At 37.0% G+C, this 18,513-nt stretch overlaps 1 protein-coding gene across 1 annotated transcript in view; it reads right to left on the bottom strand.

Moving 5' to 3' along the window:
- GDAP2 (ganglioside induced differentiation associated protein 2) overlaps nucleotides 1-18,513 on the bottom strand; it is a 61,885-nt gene that overhangs the window by 13,407 nt on the left and 29,965 nt on the right. The window contains exons 6-11 of the mRNA XM_060142384.1: nucleotides 16,397-16,556; nucleotides 14,233-14,389; nucleotides 6,392-6,468; nucleotides 5,555-5,631; nucleotides 2,613-2,752; nucleotides 2,257-2,311 (exon numbers count right to left, since the gene is read on the bottom strand). Of these exons, the coding sequence (XP_059998367.1) occupies nucleotides 2,257-2,311; nucleotides 2,613-2,752; nucleotides 5,555-5,631; nucleotides 6,392-6,468; nucleotides 14,233-14,389; nucleotides 16,397-16,556 (666 nt within the window). The remainder of the gene's footprint in view (nucleotides 1-2,256; nucleotides 2,312-2,612; nucleotides 2,753-5,554; nucleotides 5,632-6,391; nucleotides 6,469-14,232; nucleotides 14,390-16,396; nucleotides 16,557-18,513) is intronic.

Genomic DNA, 18,513 nt, shown 5'->3' with positions numbered 1-18,513 from the left:
ATGAGTAGTTCTGTTTTCAAAATGTTGAACTTCAGGGGCCTGTAAAACATCTAAGTGAAGATATTTGATCAGAAGTTCAACAAGCAGGTCTAAGCACAGGAATGATGATGATGGCTAACATTTACTGAGTGTTTATTGCATGCCAGATAATGTTTTAAGCGTTTTACATGTATTAACTAATTTCATCCTTCTGACAACTACACAAGGTAGGTACTACTATTATCCCCACTTTACAGAAGATGAAATTAAAGCACACAGAGGTTACATAACTTGCCTGAGAAAACAAGTTGGTAACTGGTAGAGCTGGGATTAGAACCTACATTACCTGAATCTCAAATCCATGCTTTCTCAAACATTAGACTTTACTGCCTCTCCAGACATATACTTGGGAACTGCATATATTTTGGAGGGTTGTTGAAAACACAAGAATGAAAAAAAAGAAGTACAGAATGAAAGAAGTCAGAGGATTTGGGGACACTAACACTCAAACGATGAGCAGAGAAAGAGGGAACCACAAAGGAGACTGAGAAGGAGTGGCTAGAAGTAGAAGAAAAACTAGGCAGGGTAAGTTTCAAAGAAGCCAAGACAAAGTGTTTCAAGGGAGAAGTGATAACTGTGCTTAAGGGTATAGGGAAAAGAGAAATTACTGGTGTTTTTAGCGTGAGCAGCTTTAGTTGCCATAGTGGGATCTGAACCAGACTGGAGTAATTTCAGGTGTATGACAAATGGAGATGGTGAGCAGGGATTACACTAAAAAATTTTGGTTGTAAAGGGGAAGAGAGATAAGTGGAGGCTTTAGAATGTTTAAAAATTGATGAGTTAGATCCAGAAAAATGGGAGATAAGAAAGAGGATAATTGCTGAAGAGAGGTTCCTGAGGACAGGGAAAATATTCAATATATGTGTAGAGAAGAGTGTAGGCTCTGGAATTCAAATGCCTAGATTCAAATCCAGCCTTTGCTACTTTACAGTTGCTTAGTTTGCAAAAGTTACTTAATCTCTCTAAGCATCCATCATTTTCCTATCCAATGGGAATACTACTACTATCTACTTCATAGATATAAGGCTTAAACAAGATAACTCATGGGAAGAGCTGGCACACAGTAAGTGCTTAGTAAACGTTAGCTATTATCACTATGGGATCCAGAGCACAGGTAGAGGGACTGCCCTTCATTAAGAAGGAACACACTTCTGTGACAGAATAAACAGTGGCAATGACACGAAAAGATGGCACGTAAGTTTGGGGTGGGAGGGAGAAGACAGGGAGCTCCTCAGTGATGTTTTCTATGTTCTCAGTTAAGAATAAGGCAGGGCCATCTGTTGCAGTGAGGAGCTGCTGGTAGGACAGAGCTTGAGGGGAGCACACAGCCATGCTGGGACACTGTTCAGTGAAGCATCAAAGGCCCACTAGCAGTGAATGCCCCGTGAGTCTGCTGAGAAGCCCAAATTCACATGGCTCTATGATTTCTCCACCACTGCTCAGCAACCCAGACACGGGAGTGAAGAAAGCAGAATGATGGAATAGCTCAAGATCAGGTTTGGATGGGCAAGTGTGATGGAAGGCTAAGAGGTCATAGGTTATTTTAGACATAGGTTATTTATTGACAAGAGTGGCTGAAGTGATGGAACATGAGTTTTAGGCTGGATAGGGAAGAAAAATAAAGATTAAAAAAAAAAAAGAAGATACTTTCAGAAAAAGTCAAAGGACCAAAGGACTAGATATCTTGATGAAATCAAGATGCAGGATTAGATATTAGGGATGTAATTATGAGCAAGATAGCTATATAATAACTCTCAGAGATCTGGCAGGCTAACACATAAGGTAGGAAATTAAACTAGTAATTAGAATTAAAAACAACAATGAAGGAAGACTAGAAAATCTGAAGGAAGTACAATGCAGGAGTACCTACTAGTGGCAGGATTGATCAGAGAGGTTTTTTTACAGAAAGTAATTGTTGACCTGAGCTCTGAAGGATAAATAGGAGTTAGCCAGGAGCAAGGGCAGAAAAAAGCCCAGATTAACAAAGAGCATGAAGAGGCAAGGACTGAGGGACTAAAGGCCTGTAAAGGTCGCCTACAAAGATACTGGAGTTACATGGGACCAAAATAGGACCACAACTCAAGATCACTTAAAAAGGAAGGGTAAACAAAGAAATTAGCAGTCACAACGGTGATAGCAAGAAGATGATGAAATATATCTTAATATGCATGTAGTACACTTAAATTCAAGATTTAGCTAAAAAGAAAAATACCGTACCTTTGAACGAAATGTTGGATGAACAAAATAAACAGCCTTCAAATTCCTCTTGTACCTGATTCAAAATCAAAAAGAGAGTCAGTATAAGCCATGTCTAAAACCAGTCACCATTATGAACAATTAACTCTTTTTCCAGGTGTTTAAAAGCAGGAAAAAGTTTACATATGAATTTACTTTGATACAAAATAAACTGGAGTTAAGGAGGGCCTATTATTAAAATATCCAATCTAAGTAAAATAAAAATCTTAGTTACATGAACTATCCTTTCACAAAATACACAACGATGTTTGCTATTGCTTAATACTCGGAAAGAAAAAGGCTGCTTTCCCCCTTCATAATTTGAGAAGATAACTAACTTGACATCAACAACATCGTAGAGTTTCTTCAGGAAGTCAGAGTCCAGGTGATTGTATTCGCTGGTCAGTGTGTGAAAATATACTAATACGTATTCCTTCACAGCAATGTGATCCATTACATGGATAAAATATAAGAGAGCCTAGAAGAAAAATAAAGATAACAATCATTTTGTACAGTAGTCTATTTCACAGATGCCAAGAGAGAAAAAACCCAGAAGATTAATCTGCTCCCCAGGCACTGCAGAGAGACATCTCAGACTAACGAGTACCTCTTTAAAAAGATCTTCAGGGGAAGTGTCTCATGCCAGTGTTTAGTAGTGCACATAATGCTACAGTATGGTCCCTTTCTGTCTTGTTCTAAGTGGTGGAGGAGAATCACCAGTCTCCGTCCTTTCAAACAACTCTTCACATACTCAAAAGAGCTCTTCAGTCAACTACCAGGTTTTCTCTCTCTGGAATAACGGTGTCAAAACCATTAGAGGGAGAATTTCTAGACTTTTAATCATTCTTGAAGGTCCTACCTGCATTCAGTGAAAGTCTTTGCAGTCTCCACTGAGAAACGGACTAATGGCTCTCACGTAACCAAGAATTACTATAAAAGGACATTAGAAGTGATGCCTCACATGGCTCACTTTGAGGGCTAATTTTGTTAGCATCTTTGACGTTGAACTGAATGAGGAAAATGAGAACAGGTTTAGTGAGCAGACGGCAGTGGGCTGGGCAGCACTTCCCTGCTCTGCCTCAAACTTAATGTGACCTGGATCAGTTAGAGGAATATGCCATTACAAGAAGGATGAAATTTAAGAGAAACATTAAACACAAAGCAGAGACACGATATGGGCAGGGCCAGCATGACCCAGTGGTGTAGCTATAAACCATGACAAAGAGGAAGCTAAGAGGTAACAACTGAAGATTATTATCAAACAGGTTATTTCTCCATTCCTCCTCAGGGGAGTCCTTGGCATTAACTTGAATGGACTAACATGGATTAGTTAGCATGGGTCCAACTGCTACCAGAGCAGACAGAGGAGGGCACTAAGGAAACACAGTACCTTTCCAGTTGCTACCTGGTTTGGACTTCACAATATATACGAAATGATACACCACGAACATCCAGAACACCATGTAAGTACACACCAGAATCAAAGGCAGGGGTTTACGCTTTTATTGGTATCAATCACATTATTAATGCTGAGAATGAATGTCATACTGATTATCAGTTGTTTTTTCCCCCGTGTGTATTTTTATTACTATTTCTGCTCTTGCCAGACTGCTTCTGGTCCTCTTTCTATCCACTCACCACCTCAAGGCAAGGCAATCAAGATATCCATTTTCAGCTTCAAATTCCCCATCTTTAGCTTGAATCTTTTTCATTATAAAGAAGTACAGCCATATGACAGAAGAATGTAGGAAACAAATTCTCCCTAAAACTATGAAATCCATTTTGAGATACTGATATGCATAAACTCGCACCATGCCCCCCTCCTCCACAAAAAGGTCAATGTACATACAAGCTGTTGTTTCTTCTCCTACTGATATTATACCATAAACATTTCTCTATAGTACTTGCCTCTATAACCATAATTTTTCAGGGTCACAAAACATTCCATTTGTGGATGCATAATAATTACCTGTTAGGAATTTAAGTTATAATTTTGGGCCACAAATGAGCCTGTGAATAACATTCCCAATCCAAGGCTTCCACAGTTTTTTTTTACCCAAACACCAGTGACCAGGAGTTTAAGGGCTTAGCCAGATAAAATTATCCCCTTTTGCACAACTGTGTTTTATCTTAAAATTGTATTTAATTTTTACACTTTTGAGTACATTTTTTTTTTTTACTATGGTTAAGAATTATTTATTAAAGTGATTCTCCTCCTTTGCAGTCTGTGTCTATTACAATTGATCTAGGAAGATCTACATATTTATCCCATGGATTCAGTTGTCCCTTGCCCAAGTATTCCAATTTGGGCAATTTCTGGGCCTACAGCTACTTTCAAACCTAGGATTATTTCCTTAGTACAAATTCTCAGAAATGGGATTAATGGGTCAGTGGGCGTGACCACTTTGACAGTTTCAATTCATCTTTGGTAACAATGATTATTATTTAAAAGTAATGGCTAATTTTGATGACAGTCCCAGCTGGACCATGAAGGGACAAGAAAACTCCCCTGCCTGACATGGAGGAGGAAATGACAACAGAAGCGTGATGTCTACTCAGAATGAGGAAGAAGGTGGTCTTCTCCCCCTCACCACTTTTCCTTTGATTATAAAACTGTAGCCCGTTAAGGTCTCGGGGTGCAGCACCTTCTTGCCCACCCACCTGTAAGCCTCACAAGTGTCCTATTCTAATAAATCACTTATCTATCAAAAAAACAAACAAAAAAAGTAAAAGTAATGGCTAGTTTTGAAGGTGAAAAAAGAGATCTCATTTTAATTCACTTTTTTTTTTTTTTTACTACTAATCAGGTTGAACACTTTGTTTACCAGTAATACCATTTCTTTTGCTATGAATCATCTATTTCTGTCCTTTACCTCCAAAAGAAGGGATTACGAAATTATGACATCTTGGGTTAACTACTTCTTCTCTTCAGAGAGATAAAAGAGTTAATGTTTCTTGTTTCAAGAAAAGCAGAATTTGATTATTAGTACAGTTATAATACAGAATGAGTCCAACCAAAAACTTGCCAGTTACATCATATCCAAAACAAAGCAGCTGCATTTTTGGAGATCACAGTATGGCAATTCAGTATTTCCGTTTCTCCCAGAGCGCAAAACCAAACCCCTTACTGAAATGCTATGTGCCAACTTGCAGAATCAGGGCTGCTACTCTATCAGAGATACACAATTCTGTCTCATATTCTAAGCCCTGATTCCAAATTCATGTCCTACTTATTTTTTAAATCAACATATTTATAAAACAAAGCTTTTTAATGGCTTACCTTGTCCATATCTATTAATGTTACAGGAATGTTTCTTCCAACTACCACCATTACTGTGCGACCACAGTTATCAACACCTACAAACAGGAAATGTAATCAGCACCCAGAAACTTTATTCCAAGAATATTATCTGTCCTGGGCTCTGACCTTATAAAAATATTCTACACAAATGTGAAAGACTGAAAACCAGGAACATAAGTTTTTCAGATTTCATCTTCAAATTTCTTTTAGTATGTGGAAAACATCACCTTTCTTTTCTTTTTTTTCCCAGCTTCATGAAGTTTTGATGACTGCCCTTACTTTTAAGATAAGCCCTCTTATAGGTTTTAAATCAGGGACAGCCAAAGGTAAGGTTGAGGGTAAAGATTTTTTTATAAATAGCTTTTTGTTTAAGCATACTACAACTTTTAATAACATCAGTGATCCAGGAAAAACTAAATGGAACTCAAATCTGAAAATTAACGAGTACTGCCTGGAAAAGAAATATAAAGGGGGAATCTGATAACTTTTACTGTCTCCGTTATTTATTTATGTAAGGTTTGAATTTTGTACAGCAGGATTATGGTACTTTTAAAAGTAGAAAAAAAATTAAAAGATAGGAAAAAGGACACTGAGAAGAAATGAAGTTGGCCAATGTAGAATTACTAGCTGAAAATCTTATAGGTTGAGATGCTATTTTGAAGATCTTGATGATGAGCAAAAACTATCTTCCATTGTACAAAAAAAATCTATTCAGAGATAAAATGGACAAAATCAGAGAAAAGTGAAGTCTCTAATAACATGCTAAGTAAGGTTCTTAATCAGTAAAAGAATAAGTTACCATATCCTTAAGCTCACCTGTTTGGTATAAGGCTTTTAGAGAAGCAATATCAGATAGATCCTCAGATCTTGCTTGACACAACCAGCGATTATAACTAGAGAAATAAAGGATATAATTATTGTAATAAACAGTTGTAAATTTATAAATGAGACCTGTTTTTATCTGTCTGTGTTCTTAAAGAATAATGTTTTATTATAATGAGAAAGGAGTTAAAGAGGCTGTTACACCATGCAGAATCTCTACTCTGTTATTGATTAAAAAAAAAAATGAGTTACTGAGAAAGGAAGGTATTCACACTAGATGATTTTTAAAAATCCTTTACGAGCAAATGAAGACTACTCATATAATTGGCTAAGATACCAAGTATTCTAACATTGTTTTTAAATACTATTATCTTCCCCTACTAAAAAAAAAAAAAAGCAAAGAAGGCCTAAAGCAATAGCAGTTCTCCACAACAGATGTTCACTAATCCAACAAAGACTTATTGAGTGCTTACTACACAAGAGGTATTGAAAATACTCTAGTGAACAGACGTGGTCAGACCCTCAAGAAGTTTACTTTTCAGAAGAAAACCAGGTAAGTGTTGTACATGTTATGTTGGACCACAAAGAAAGTAGGTAATTTTTTCTGGGAAGTCCAGGCTTATTTAATGACTGGCTAATCAAAGTAGCTGTGCTGATACTCTATATACCAGATCATAAAGATGGCAGTTTGGCTTTGGCTAAGAGGATACTGAAACTGGAAGAAACGTAAAGATCTCAAAGAGTGGAAGCGATCTGAAAAAGGTCAAATTAATCTTAGAGTTACCAGTTAATGGTAGAGTTGAATTTGAAGTTGCACTCAAGTCTCCAGTTTGCTGGAAAGGTCAGTACTTTTTCTACTATTTCATACTTACTTTCTTAAAATTCAAAGTGCCACTTACTTAATTGTGAAAAAAGCTTTCAAGGTACCTAAATGCATGAAAAGCAACTCTGAAGCATCTAGGTCACATATGGCAACATCCCACAACATGAAAACAAACAAACAAACAAACTAAACTAAACCAGAAGAGAGGATACTTGGGTCCTCACACTATCACTTTCTATGCAATCTCAGTAAAGTAGTTTCACCCCTACGGACCTCAGTTTCCTCATTTGCAAAACGATGTTTATGTAGGATACCTTTCAGCTATGAAGTACAATCACACAACTAAGGATATTTAATAGGAAGTCTATTACATACGGATTGTAATCAACAAGTGATATGCCTGCTAGTTTCACAGAAATTGTTATTGTTTGTGAAAACAATACTTAGTATTGCATAGTTCTATAGTCTATGTTTTTAAATTTAGAAACGTGCCCACCTGTGCAAATTGAATTCAAAGACAGTAACTTTTAATTTTAGTTTAAGATATAATTTGCAAGTCAAGAAAGGATCTGTGTTTATTGTAGTTCTCCCTATTCATATGTACTATTCCATATTTTCATAAAGAGCTATTTCCGAGGTTATTTACACTAACTCCCCTATTGTCCTGCTTTCTAATTGTTTTATGATTAAGCCATCTCCACACATCAAGACTAAACAGAATAATATGTCTTAAAAGTCTTATGAGCACCACAGGTCATGGCACAGAACATGTAACAGGAATTCAGTAAATACCTGTTATTTTCTATACTCTCTGTGTATTCATTAGCTCATTTTCAAAGATTTATTGCATAAATGCAATGCCTGCATCATAGCAAGGACTCAAATCTTTGTTGAATAAAATAATAAACATGAGTATTATTCAAGGTATTTTGGAGGCCTGAGAAGAATAATAAAAGGCCCTTGGCTTCAGAGTTGAGGTTGAATATATGAGATAGACATATTACAAAGACAACTAACATTGTAATAAGACCCAGTGAGATAAGCAATACAGCAGACATCTGAATACTGTATCAATCAAGTATGTACGCTGAGGTGGGGACTGGCAGGGGTAGGAGTGGGGGCTGGGGGTGGAGTGAGCGGAAGTGGAGGCAAGGTCCAGGCCTGTTGTAGAACTAACTTCTCCCTTCTTTATATCACAAAGATCAGCACAAGGCTTTACCCACTCACTGCAATATTTGCTTCTACTCTGTTGGACCTCAAGATAGGGACTATGTCTTAGTTGTCTCTATATTTCTAGCAAATTTCTAGGGTAGTTCCTGACACTAACTATGTATTCAATGAACTGTGAAGAAAAAAAAATTTTTAAACTGGAACTCAGATGTACAAAATAGAATTAATTAACAGAAGCTTTTCCTGACTTGATGCAACTATCCCACACTGGACTTAGTTAAAATCCTTGTTATACACTCTTATTGCACCCCGTAATTTAAATACATTTTTCATACAATAATCAGTTTAACATTTCTCTCCTTTGCAAGACCCTAGGCTCAATGAGGCCTGGGGCTGTGTGTGCCTTGCGTGACACTTTATTATGTTTCTAGCTTGGCACGTTAGTAAGCGCTCAATAAATATTTAATAATGAATGAGATAAAGTTTTTACTGTGAGAAATGACATAAGAGTTACAGGCAACTGGATCTTAAGCCAACCAAGGAACACTAATGAAAAAGAAGAAAGTTCTTGTGAAATAATTTTAAGAGTGATATGCCCAAACTGTGTCACAACTGGATGGAAGACCTGGAAATATTAATCAAGACCTAGACAACATGTCTAATTATTTTAGATGGTCAAGCGAATTATTACACAGAGACAAGGCAATGCTATGAAAGGAATGATCTAACCCTACAGCCGATCCATGTGACCGTTGGTTTTGTTACTGAAGGAAGAATTGAAGGCTTTCAAAAAGATAATTCTAACTAAAGATCTACTTACTTCCTAAGAGATTTAAAAAAATTTATCATTTGTTCAACTTGATCAACAAACATAACAGAAACCAAACTCAACCTGTGTAAATAAAATCCTGATTTAGAAAGAGTAAGAGAAATAAAAATTTTAAACTACAGTCTAAAACATGTAGCCATGGCAGAGTATGTAAACAGATGACCTACAGCTCAGTTATATAGTAAATTCCTAAACAATTAGTCAGCAATTCTCAAACTTTTGAGTCTCAGGACCCTTTCATATTTATGTCAGTTACACCTACCAATATTTACCATTTTAGAAATAAAAAGAGAGATTTATAAAAAATACTTATTAATTCAAAAATAATAAAAACCTATTACGTGAACACAAATAACTTTTTATTTTTAAATAAGCTATATTTAGGGAGAAGAGTTACACTCTTACATTTTTGCAAATCTCTTTAATTTATGCTAGATTCTTACATCTGCTTCTGCATTTAACCTACTGCAATATCACACATTAAGCACTCTCTGGAAAACTCTATTGAACACTACAAGAATGAGAATGAAAAGAGCAAATAAGTCTTAGTAAGATTATAAAAAGAGTTTTGCCCTCATGGGCTCCCTGAAAGGGTCTAGGTTTCCTGGGTCACACTTCTGAGCTGCTGACAAGACCTCATCTTTAATTATCACAGACATGGGGCACATGAATAGGAAATCTGAAAATCTTTTGATTCAGATGTAACTTATCACTCAAGGGAAGTGAGTGGCAGGGGTACCACGCCTTTGTTTCTTGGTTCAAGCTCTGGGAACCATAGGCTGTGCTCTTCCCCAAGCCTATAGCTATGTGTTAATTGGATGTGCACAACAACCTCAGCGCCGCACAGAACACACCATGACATGTGAGGGTAGTGTGGCTCACTCATGAATTTCTAGACTAGAGAGACTACTTTCTTTATCTGTATATTTCAGTTCTAGAATATTATCTTGTACAGAGTAAATATCCAATGTTTCCTGAACCGACTGGAAACTGTCAACTATGTGACTAACTTGAATCTCAAGATCATGGCCTTCTACCAAAAAGAAGGACAATCCTTTACATGCTGTATTCATATTCCTTCCTAGAACCTACCCCTTTGCTGATGACCCCTTTCCAGAAAGCATGGACTCAGTAAATACAGATTCATTTTAAACTGGTTTGAACTAGTCATTATTAAGTGAAACAAATCTCATTAAAGAGAGCAATACAGACAGGCAAGTATCCAGTCCAGACAAAAACAAATGCCACTTTATCTGTATCACTCATGCAAAAATTAAAAAGGTGTGTGTGTGTGTGTGTGTGTGTGTGTGTGTGTGTGTGTGTGAGAGAGAGAGAGAGAGAGAGAGAGACAGACAGACAGACAGAGACAGAGACAGAGAGAGACAGAGAGAGGGAAAAGAGAGAGGAGAGAATAGGGTAACTGATTTGAGAAAGGTGGTAACAAAGCAGTTCTCTGTATATGAAAACAAAATGTGTCTGGTCCTTTCCCAGCTTCTCTGAAGCTGGTCTGTGTAGGTGCCTGGAGATGGTAGTAGAGAAGGGAGATGAGCTGCAGTAGCCATCTTGAAGGCTCATCTTCAATTAGCTGTAACTCTGGTCAAGTCACTCTTGGTGATCAATTCACCCTTCTGTAAATTAGAGGGATCAGACCAGATCAGGTACAAAATCACCTAAGAAATCAACTAAGAAACCTTAGAAGGATGATTCCTGAGGCCTTCCCACAGAGGTTCTGATTCAGGAAGTTTGGTGTGAGGCCTATGAATTTTTAGCAAGCACCCCTGGTAATTCTAATGCTTATACACTTTATACTACATTTCAGAAAACTGTATCAGATAATTACCAAAACTCCTTTCAACTATAATGTACTGCTGAGAGACCACAGACCAGTGGTTCTCAAAGTGTGGTGCATAGTCCCAATACTTTTTCAAGGGGTTTTACAAGGTCAAAACTATTTTCATAATAACACCAAAACATTTGTTTTTTCACTGTGTTGACATCTGCACTGATGGTGCAAAAGCAACTGTTGGATAAAACTACTGCTGCTTTAGCATGAATTCAGGTGGAAGCACCAGATTGTACTAGTAGTCGTTGTGTTCTTAATTGCCAAAATACTCACAGGAAAAAAAAAAGCCAGTTTCATTTAAGAATGTCTTTGATGAGGAAGAAAAAATTATTAATTTTATTCATTAACCCTTGGAAATACATCTTTTTAATATTAATGTGTCACAAAATGGGAAGAACACACAAAGCATTTCTGCAGACCAAAGCATGAGGCTGTCCTGAAGAAAAGATCTAGTTGTTTGACTTGCAAGCTGAACCAGTTGCTTTATTTCATGGAACACCATTTGTCTTCAACTAATGACTGGCAGACAAACTGTGGTTATTTAACATGAGTATTTGGCAGATGTTTTGTCAAAAATGAATAAAGTGACCCTGCCATTTCAAGAAAAAAAACCAACAGTATTTGTTACCACTGATAAAATTCAAGCTTTAAAATACAGATATAATGTTAGAAAATTTGTATCCACCACCAGAAGCTAACAGTTTCTAATACTTAAGGACTTTTCTGATGAGATCAGTGGTGATATTATCAAATATAAGTTTTTGATATTATGTAATGTAATGTCTCAATATTTGGAACAACTGAATAATTACGTGAGTCAATATTTTCCAAAAGACCAACACATCATGTTGTAAATTCATGTTCTAAATTCCTATTATAAAATCTACTCAAAGTGCAGGATAAAACAACACATTTCAATATAACAATACAAAAATTCATAAATATGGTTTGAGATTTCATATTACAACATTATGAAACTACCATTTATTGAGTTATGGTGTACTATCAAAGAATATCCCCAACTATTTGAAAAGGCTATTAAAATACACCTTTTTCCAACTACGTATTTTAATGAGGTCAAATTTTCTTCATATACTTCACCCAAAACAAAGTATTGCAACAGTTTGAATGCTGATATGAGAATCCAGCTGTCTTCTATTAAGTCAAACATTAAAATATCTGCAAAAACGTAAAACACTGCATTTCTCACTAACTTAAAAAATAGTTATTTTTCATAAAAACATAATTTTTAAATATTTTTAAATGAATTAACAAATAATTTATCATATGATAAATATTAGTGGGTATAAGCCAGGTAAAAACAAAAGCTCTTTGGGGTCCTCAATAATTTTTAAGCATGCAAAGGGGACCTGAGACCAAACAGTTTGAGAACCACTGCCCTAGTCCAAAAAACAGGTACCCAAATCTAGTTGTACATGAATCATGATGTGAAAAAGTTTTAAAATATAGAGGCCAAATCCCAGTCATGTGAGGGAAAGCCCAGTCACTGTATTTAAAGAAAAATGTTTGCCAGATGATTCGTACACATGGCCAAGTTTAGAAACCACTGAAACTGTCGTTCGATTGTGCTTGCTTTTAGAAAAGCTGTTCGTTGGTGCCCCCTAGTGACTAATTAGCTTTTGTTCATGAAAATAAAAGGAGATCTGGACTTCCCTGGTGGTGCAGTGGTTAAAAACCCACCTGCCAACGCAGGGGACATGGGTTCGAGCCCTGGTCTGGGAAGATTCCCACGTGCCACAGAGCAACTAAGCCCGTGCACCACAACTACTGAGCCTGCGTTCTAGAGCCCGTGAGCCACAACTACTGAGCCCGTGTGACACAACTACTGAAGCCTACATGCCTAGAGCCTGTGCTCTGCAGCAAGAGAAACCACTGCAATGAGAAGCCTGTGCATTGCAATGAAGAGTAGCCCCCGCTTGCTGCAACTAGAGAAACGCCCGTGTGCAGCAACAAAGACCCAATGCAGCCAAAAATTAATAAATAAATTAATTTTTTTAAAAAAGGGAGAATAAAATGAAGACCAGGAACTCAGGAAAAACAAAATTCTAATTCTATAAGGGACTCAGGAGATCGTCTAGTCTGACTCCCACTTTATACATGGAGACTAACAACAACCACACGTCATTACAGTATTGTGTAATAAGTGCTAGGCTATCCTTTGGTTAAGTATAGGATGTAAAAAGAAAGGGAAAAAAAAAGCATACAGAGGAGGCATTGATTCCAGACTTCTATTCTGTCTATTCCAACTTATCTCCAGGGAGATAAGTTTCTAGAGGCAATCACTTCTGAGCTGAAACCTGGAGAATGAGCAGGAATTGAAGAACGAGAGTATTCCAGTCAAAAGGGATGGCAAGTACCAAAGCTCAAAGGTAAAATAGACCATAATTTGCTCAGTATTGAAGAGAACAGCAGTGACCAATTTTAAGAGCTTGCTAAGTACCAGGTACTGTGCTAAGCTCATTACATTATCTTATTTAACACTCACAACAACCCTATGAGATGTTATCCCCTCAACTAACCCTATAAGATAATGAATATTAATCAATTATGGTGTACGATTTTTCCTTTCCTTTAACATTTTTTGAAAAGCAGCTAGCTTTCCAAGGACTGTTTGTTAATCCTTGGACAAGCTTACCCAGAAGTACAAAAGCTGCTTTTCTTTATGTTTCAAAAAGGAGTTATTCAGAATTGCTTTAGAAAACACCTGAAAGAAATGGAATGGCTTTATAAGGTCCCTGGGATAAATCAGGGGGAAATAAAGCTCTTTTAACGTTAATACAACCATAGATTATGCTTTAATTATAAATATAGTAATGTTAAGTAAAAACTTTGTGACTTGGTTTTTCCCTTCCCCTATTTTCTGCTTTTAGAATATAATCTCACCCAAAGACACTACAATCGCAGTAGAAAGAGTAGGAGCTCTGAAATCAGAGATGCATCTGAACACTGACTTCATCACATACTAACAGTGTCCACTGATATTAACTTTGAATTTCTGCATCTACAAAGTGGGGACATATCTTTCTTAGTGGATTGTCATGAAGAATAAATGATGAGACCATGTTACGTGTAGATCATTTAGCAGAGGTAGGCCCTTTCTTGTTTCTCATGTCCTTATGTGTCTGTCAGTCCAAAGGGGTTTGCCTTACTTTCTTTGATGCTGCTTCTGCAGGGCTGCCTCTGATAACTGTCCTTGAAGGATCAGTCTTCTTTGCTTATCAATATCTCCTTCCATTCGAGCAAAAGCATGAGAGCCAATGAAAGAGAGATCAACTCCCAAGCCTTCATCCTCCTCTTCTTGGTTGTCTGCAACAAAAATACTATTAATAGAGATGGCAAAACTTGACAGTAAATGCTACAAACAGATTGTGAATGCTGCTATAGGGATGAGTCCACAGAAACTCAAAAAAACAGGGTTAAGGTTATTTTTTGAGAATGAAACTGAAATCAGATTCAGGCATTTGAAGAACTGAAATAATGAAAGAAACCACCTGTCCATGTGGGATGGAAGTTTTAGGAACACATGAAATCAAATCAAGGGGACCTAGGTGTAACCTTAGGAAGAAAAGAGTACAACGTAATAATAAACAAAAAGACAGAAGCAATTATACTGTATGTGGGTTTAAAGATGAACTGTAGCACAACACCTAACCAAAGAGAAATAGAAAGAAAAAATGTTTGGGGTCATTTATCCAGAATTGTTTAAGAAGGGAGCACTTGACTGGCTGGTACATAATCTTCAGTCCTTTTGTCAGGGAACCCCTGAAGGAAGATGGATGGACCAGGATTTCAGGGTGTGATCCGCATTCACTAAGATATGTTTTGACTAGCGGTCTGATTTTCTACACTGGTCTGATTTTCTACACTGGTCATGCCTACATAATCATTCTGGTACATAAGAGTTACAGTTCTCACTACAAATTAATGTTACCTTTCTGATTTATCCATATGATCATTTTACGTTTGGCTAGCAGCCAGTCCCTTGGGAATGGATCATCTCTTAATGTGTTCCCCACTGCCTCACTAGATCTGTTTTTAAAAAAATTATTTTTTAAAGAAAGAAAAGCAAACAAACAAAATCCTTGGACCATGGCAGGGGAGCTTCCCAAGGCAATGCCACCACCTGAGGCCGTTCAGCTGGGACCTCCTCACATCTATACCACTGCTCCTCAAACTGTGACAGGCAAGGGCTGAGTGTGCCTTTATTAAAAAAAAAATACCCATAAATGAATCTTCTCTCAATCCCTCAGGTAAGGCTGATTTTACATCTATTTTAACAGATTCTATATTCTAACTGAAAATAGTTATGAACACTAGAGCCTACGAGGTAACAATATTTTCTGAGATATGGATGCTAATCAAGCAGTCTTTGAGGATGGGGGACAGAAGGGAACCTTTTGGCTAATGACCGCCCGATTTTGCTTTTTATTACCCCTTGTCATATAAAACACATTTTACGCATTTAAGAAAAATTATATTCTATTGTGGTAGTCACAATTATGAGGATTTCCAAATGATGCTGGGCACATTTCAAGGCTGTACTCTATTGGTGGCTCCCTAAAAGTACATGAGTACCCCTCCAGGAAAGCTTGGTTCACAGACATTTTCTGATAAAAATACTGGTGATAAAAAAGAGATGAGTAGCCTTCTATAGATTTTAACTTGATGCTCATTTAAAAGTGTTCACAGCAGGAATCTCACAGTAATTCTTAAACTGCTGAATTTTGAGATCAAGTTCCAGCAATGAAGCTTGTAAGGCATATCTCCAATAACACGTATCCAAGAAGATCAGTACAAGCTGTCATACAGAACAGCTTCAGAGGAGCTCCCATCCTACCCTGCTCTACTATCACTTCAATCTACAGGGGTATGTAACCTAAAGAAACAAAACAAAACAGCATTCTTGTTTCAGTATTTAATGTTAGGTATGGCTTTCAGAGGACACAGTTGAAAATTTTAGATGATAATATACTTGACTGCTTCCTCAACAGTGTCCTGCATGAAACTATAAACTTCGTGAGGGTAAAAATGTTGTCATATCCACCTCTGAATCTCTACTGCCTAACACAGACTTGACATTATATATATATATATATATATATATATATATATACAATACATATATATATTTTTTACATTTAAAGAGTAAACCTTAACAAGAATAAGACTCTAAAAATGCCTAAGTTGGTCTTGACCTTAGTGTCACACTAATAGCCTCCCAAGGGTCAGGCTGAACTTCCTACTTCTTCGGTGGCTGATGTTTACCAGAGCCTTTGCTTCCTTAAGAGGGAAAGTAAGAAAAGGAGAACTCACCCTCCGGGGCACCAGGTTTTTCACTTATTCTTATCTGCCGTTCGGGTACCACAGGCTCCCCTTCTGCATTTCCAATATCTGCAGGTAGGTATGGCAATGAGCAACTCTCCTCCTTTAATGACCTTGGGAAGTACAGAGGTAGCAGCTTTTGGTAAGTAGCCTGTGTGAGAAAAGCCAAACACTGTGTGAAAACTAACGAAGTAACGAAGCAGGCACCAGCAGGGCTTAGTGTTGTTCCTTACACCGTGAAGACAGGCTTCATCATGGAGAAAGGCCACACCACTTCTAAGCTCAGACTGTACGCTGCCTGGGACCCTCAATCAGTTCTTGTGTTAAGGATCAGGGTTTGTTAGTCACTCAAGTTGAGCATGATTCCCAACCTGGCAGTTCCAGGTCACTGAACCCGGAATGAAAAGTTCTGTGACCCCTGTCCCCAGCCCCTCCTTCACCTCACTAGTGATATTTGTCTTTCAAGATTCAGCTCAGACACCACATCAGTGTGCCATCAGGGTCCACTGGACCCAGGTTTAGTTTTTGAGATTTTTTTTTTAACAGTTCTCTTTGTGAAGGATTGCTATTTCATGACTTCCATTCTTTCTTAGAGATTTCTCAAAGAATAAAGATATATCTCACTTAAAAAAAGAGAATAAAACTCATTCTATCTTATAATTTCCATATGGGTTGGTCCATTGGACTCATTCCTAAATCCATGATACATTATAGATACTTAGTGCTCTTATTTTTCCTATATCTTGAAGCATTTTGCTTTTTCATCATCCTAGAATTATTTTACCATTATTCATCAATTATCCCCAACTATACCAGAAAAGACTACAATAGAATAATAAGAAACCAAAAGAACGATGGAATTGCCTAGAAGGGCAGAGAAATCATTATCTGTCAGTTTTCCCATTACGTCACCTGCAATACTTCATCATCCTTCATGTAAATAAGTATATTATATGAGGTACATAAGAAGACTGGATTGTAAGTCAACTGTACTCAATTAAAAAAAAAGACTAGACACAACATCTTTGCAGCCTTTTTAAAAAACAGATATAATTCATGTACCATAAAACTCACGTTTTAAAGTATACGATTCACTGGTTTTTAGTATATTCACGAAGTTGTGTAATCATCACCACTATCTAATTCCAGAACATTTCATCATCTCAAATAGAAAATCTAAGCTCATTAGCTAGGTCATTCTCCATCCCTCCCTCCCCAAGCCCCTGACAACCACTAACATTTCTGTCTGTATAGATTTACCTATTCCAGACATTTCATTAAAATGGAATACAGTATATGGTTCTTGTGTCTGGCTTTCTTCACCTAGCGTAATGTTTCTAAGGTTCACCCATGCTACAGGATATATCAGTACTTCATTCTTTTTATAGGTTAATATTCCATTGTATGTATATACCATATTTTGTTTGTCCATCTATCAGTAAGTCAGACATTTAGGTTGTTTCCACATTTTGGCTGTTATGAATAATGCTGATATGAATATCTGTGTGCAAGTTTTTGTGTGGACATATGTTTTCAATTCTATTCTGCATATACCTAAGACTGGAATTTCTTTTTAACTTTTTTAGGAACTGCCAGGCTGTTTTCCAAAGCAGCTGCACAATTTTACATTCTCACTAGCTATGTATGAGGGCTCCAATTTCTCCACATCCTAACTCTTGTTATTGTCTGTCTTTGTAATTAAAGTCACACTAGTGAGTGTGAAGTGGTACCTCACTGTGATTTTGATTTATATTCCCTTATTGGTTAATGTTATAGAACATCTTCCCATGTGCTTGTCTATTCAAAACTTTTGCCCATTTTTTAAGATTTTATTTTTTTCATAGCAGTTTAAGGCTCACAACAAAATTGGGAAGAAGGTAGAGAGATTTCCCATATCCCTTCAGCCCTCACACATACAGTCTCCCTCATTATCACCAACCCCCACCAGAGTGGTACATTTGTTATAACTGATGAACCTACACTGACACGTCTAATCACCCATAGTTTATATTAGGGTTCACTCTTGGTGTTGTACATTCTACAGGTTTGCACAAATGTATAATGACTTGTATCCATCATTATAGCACCATAAAGAGTATTTTCACTGC

This window comes from Lagenorhynchus albirostris, chromosome 2 (assembly GCF_949774975.1).
Source record: "Lagenorhynchus albirostris chromosome 2, mLagAlb1.1, whole genome shotgun sequence".
NCBI classification, from domain to species: domain Eukaryota; kingdom Metazoa; phylum Chordata; class Mammalia; order Artiodactyla; family Delphinidae; genus Lagenorhynchus; species Lagenorhynchus albirostris.
Note: the sequence above shows the minus strand (reverse complement) of the source record. Positions and strands in the feature narration are given on the sequence as shown.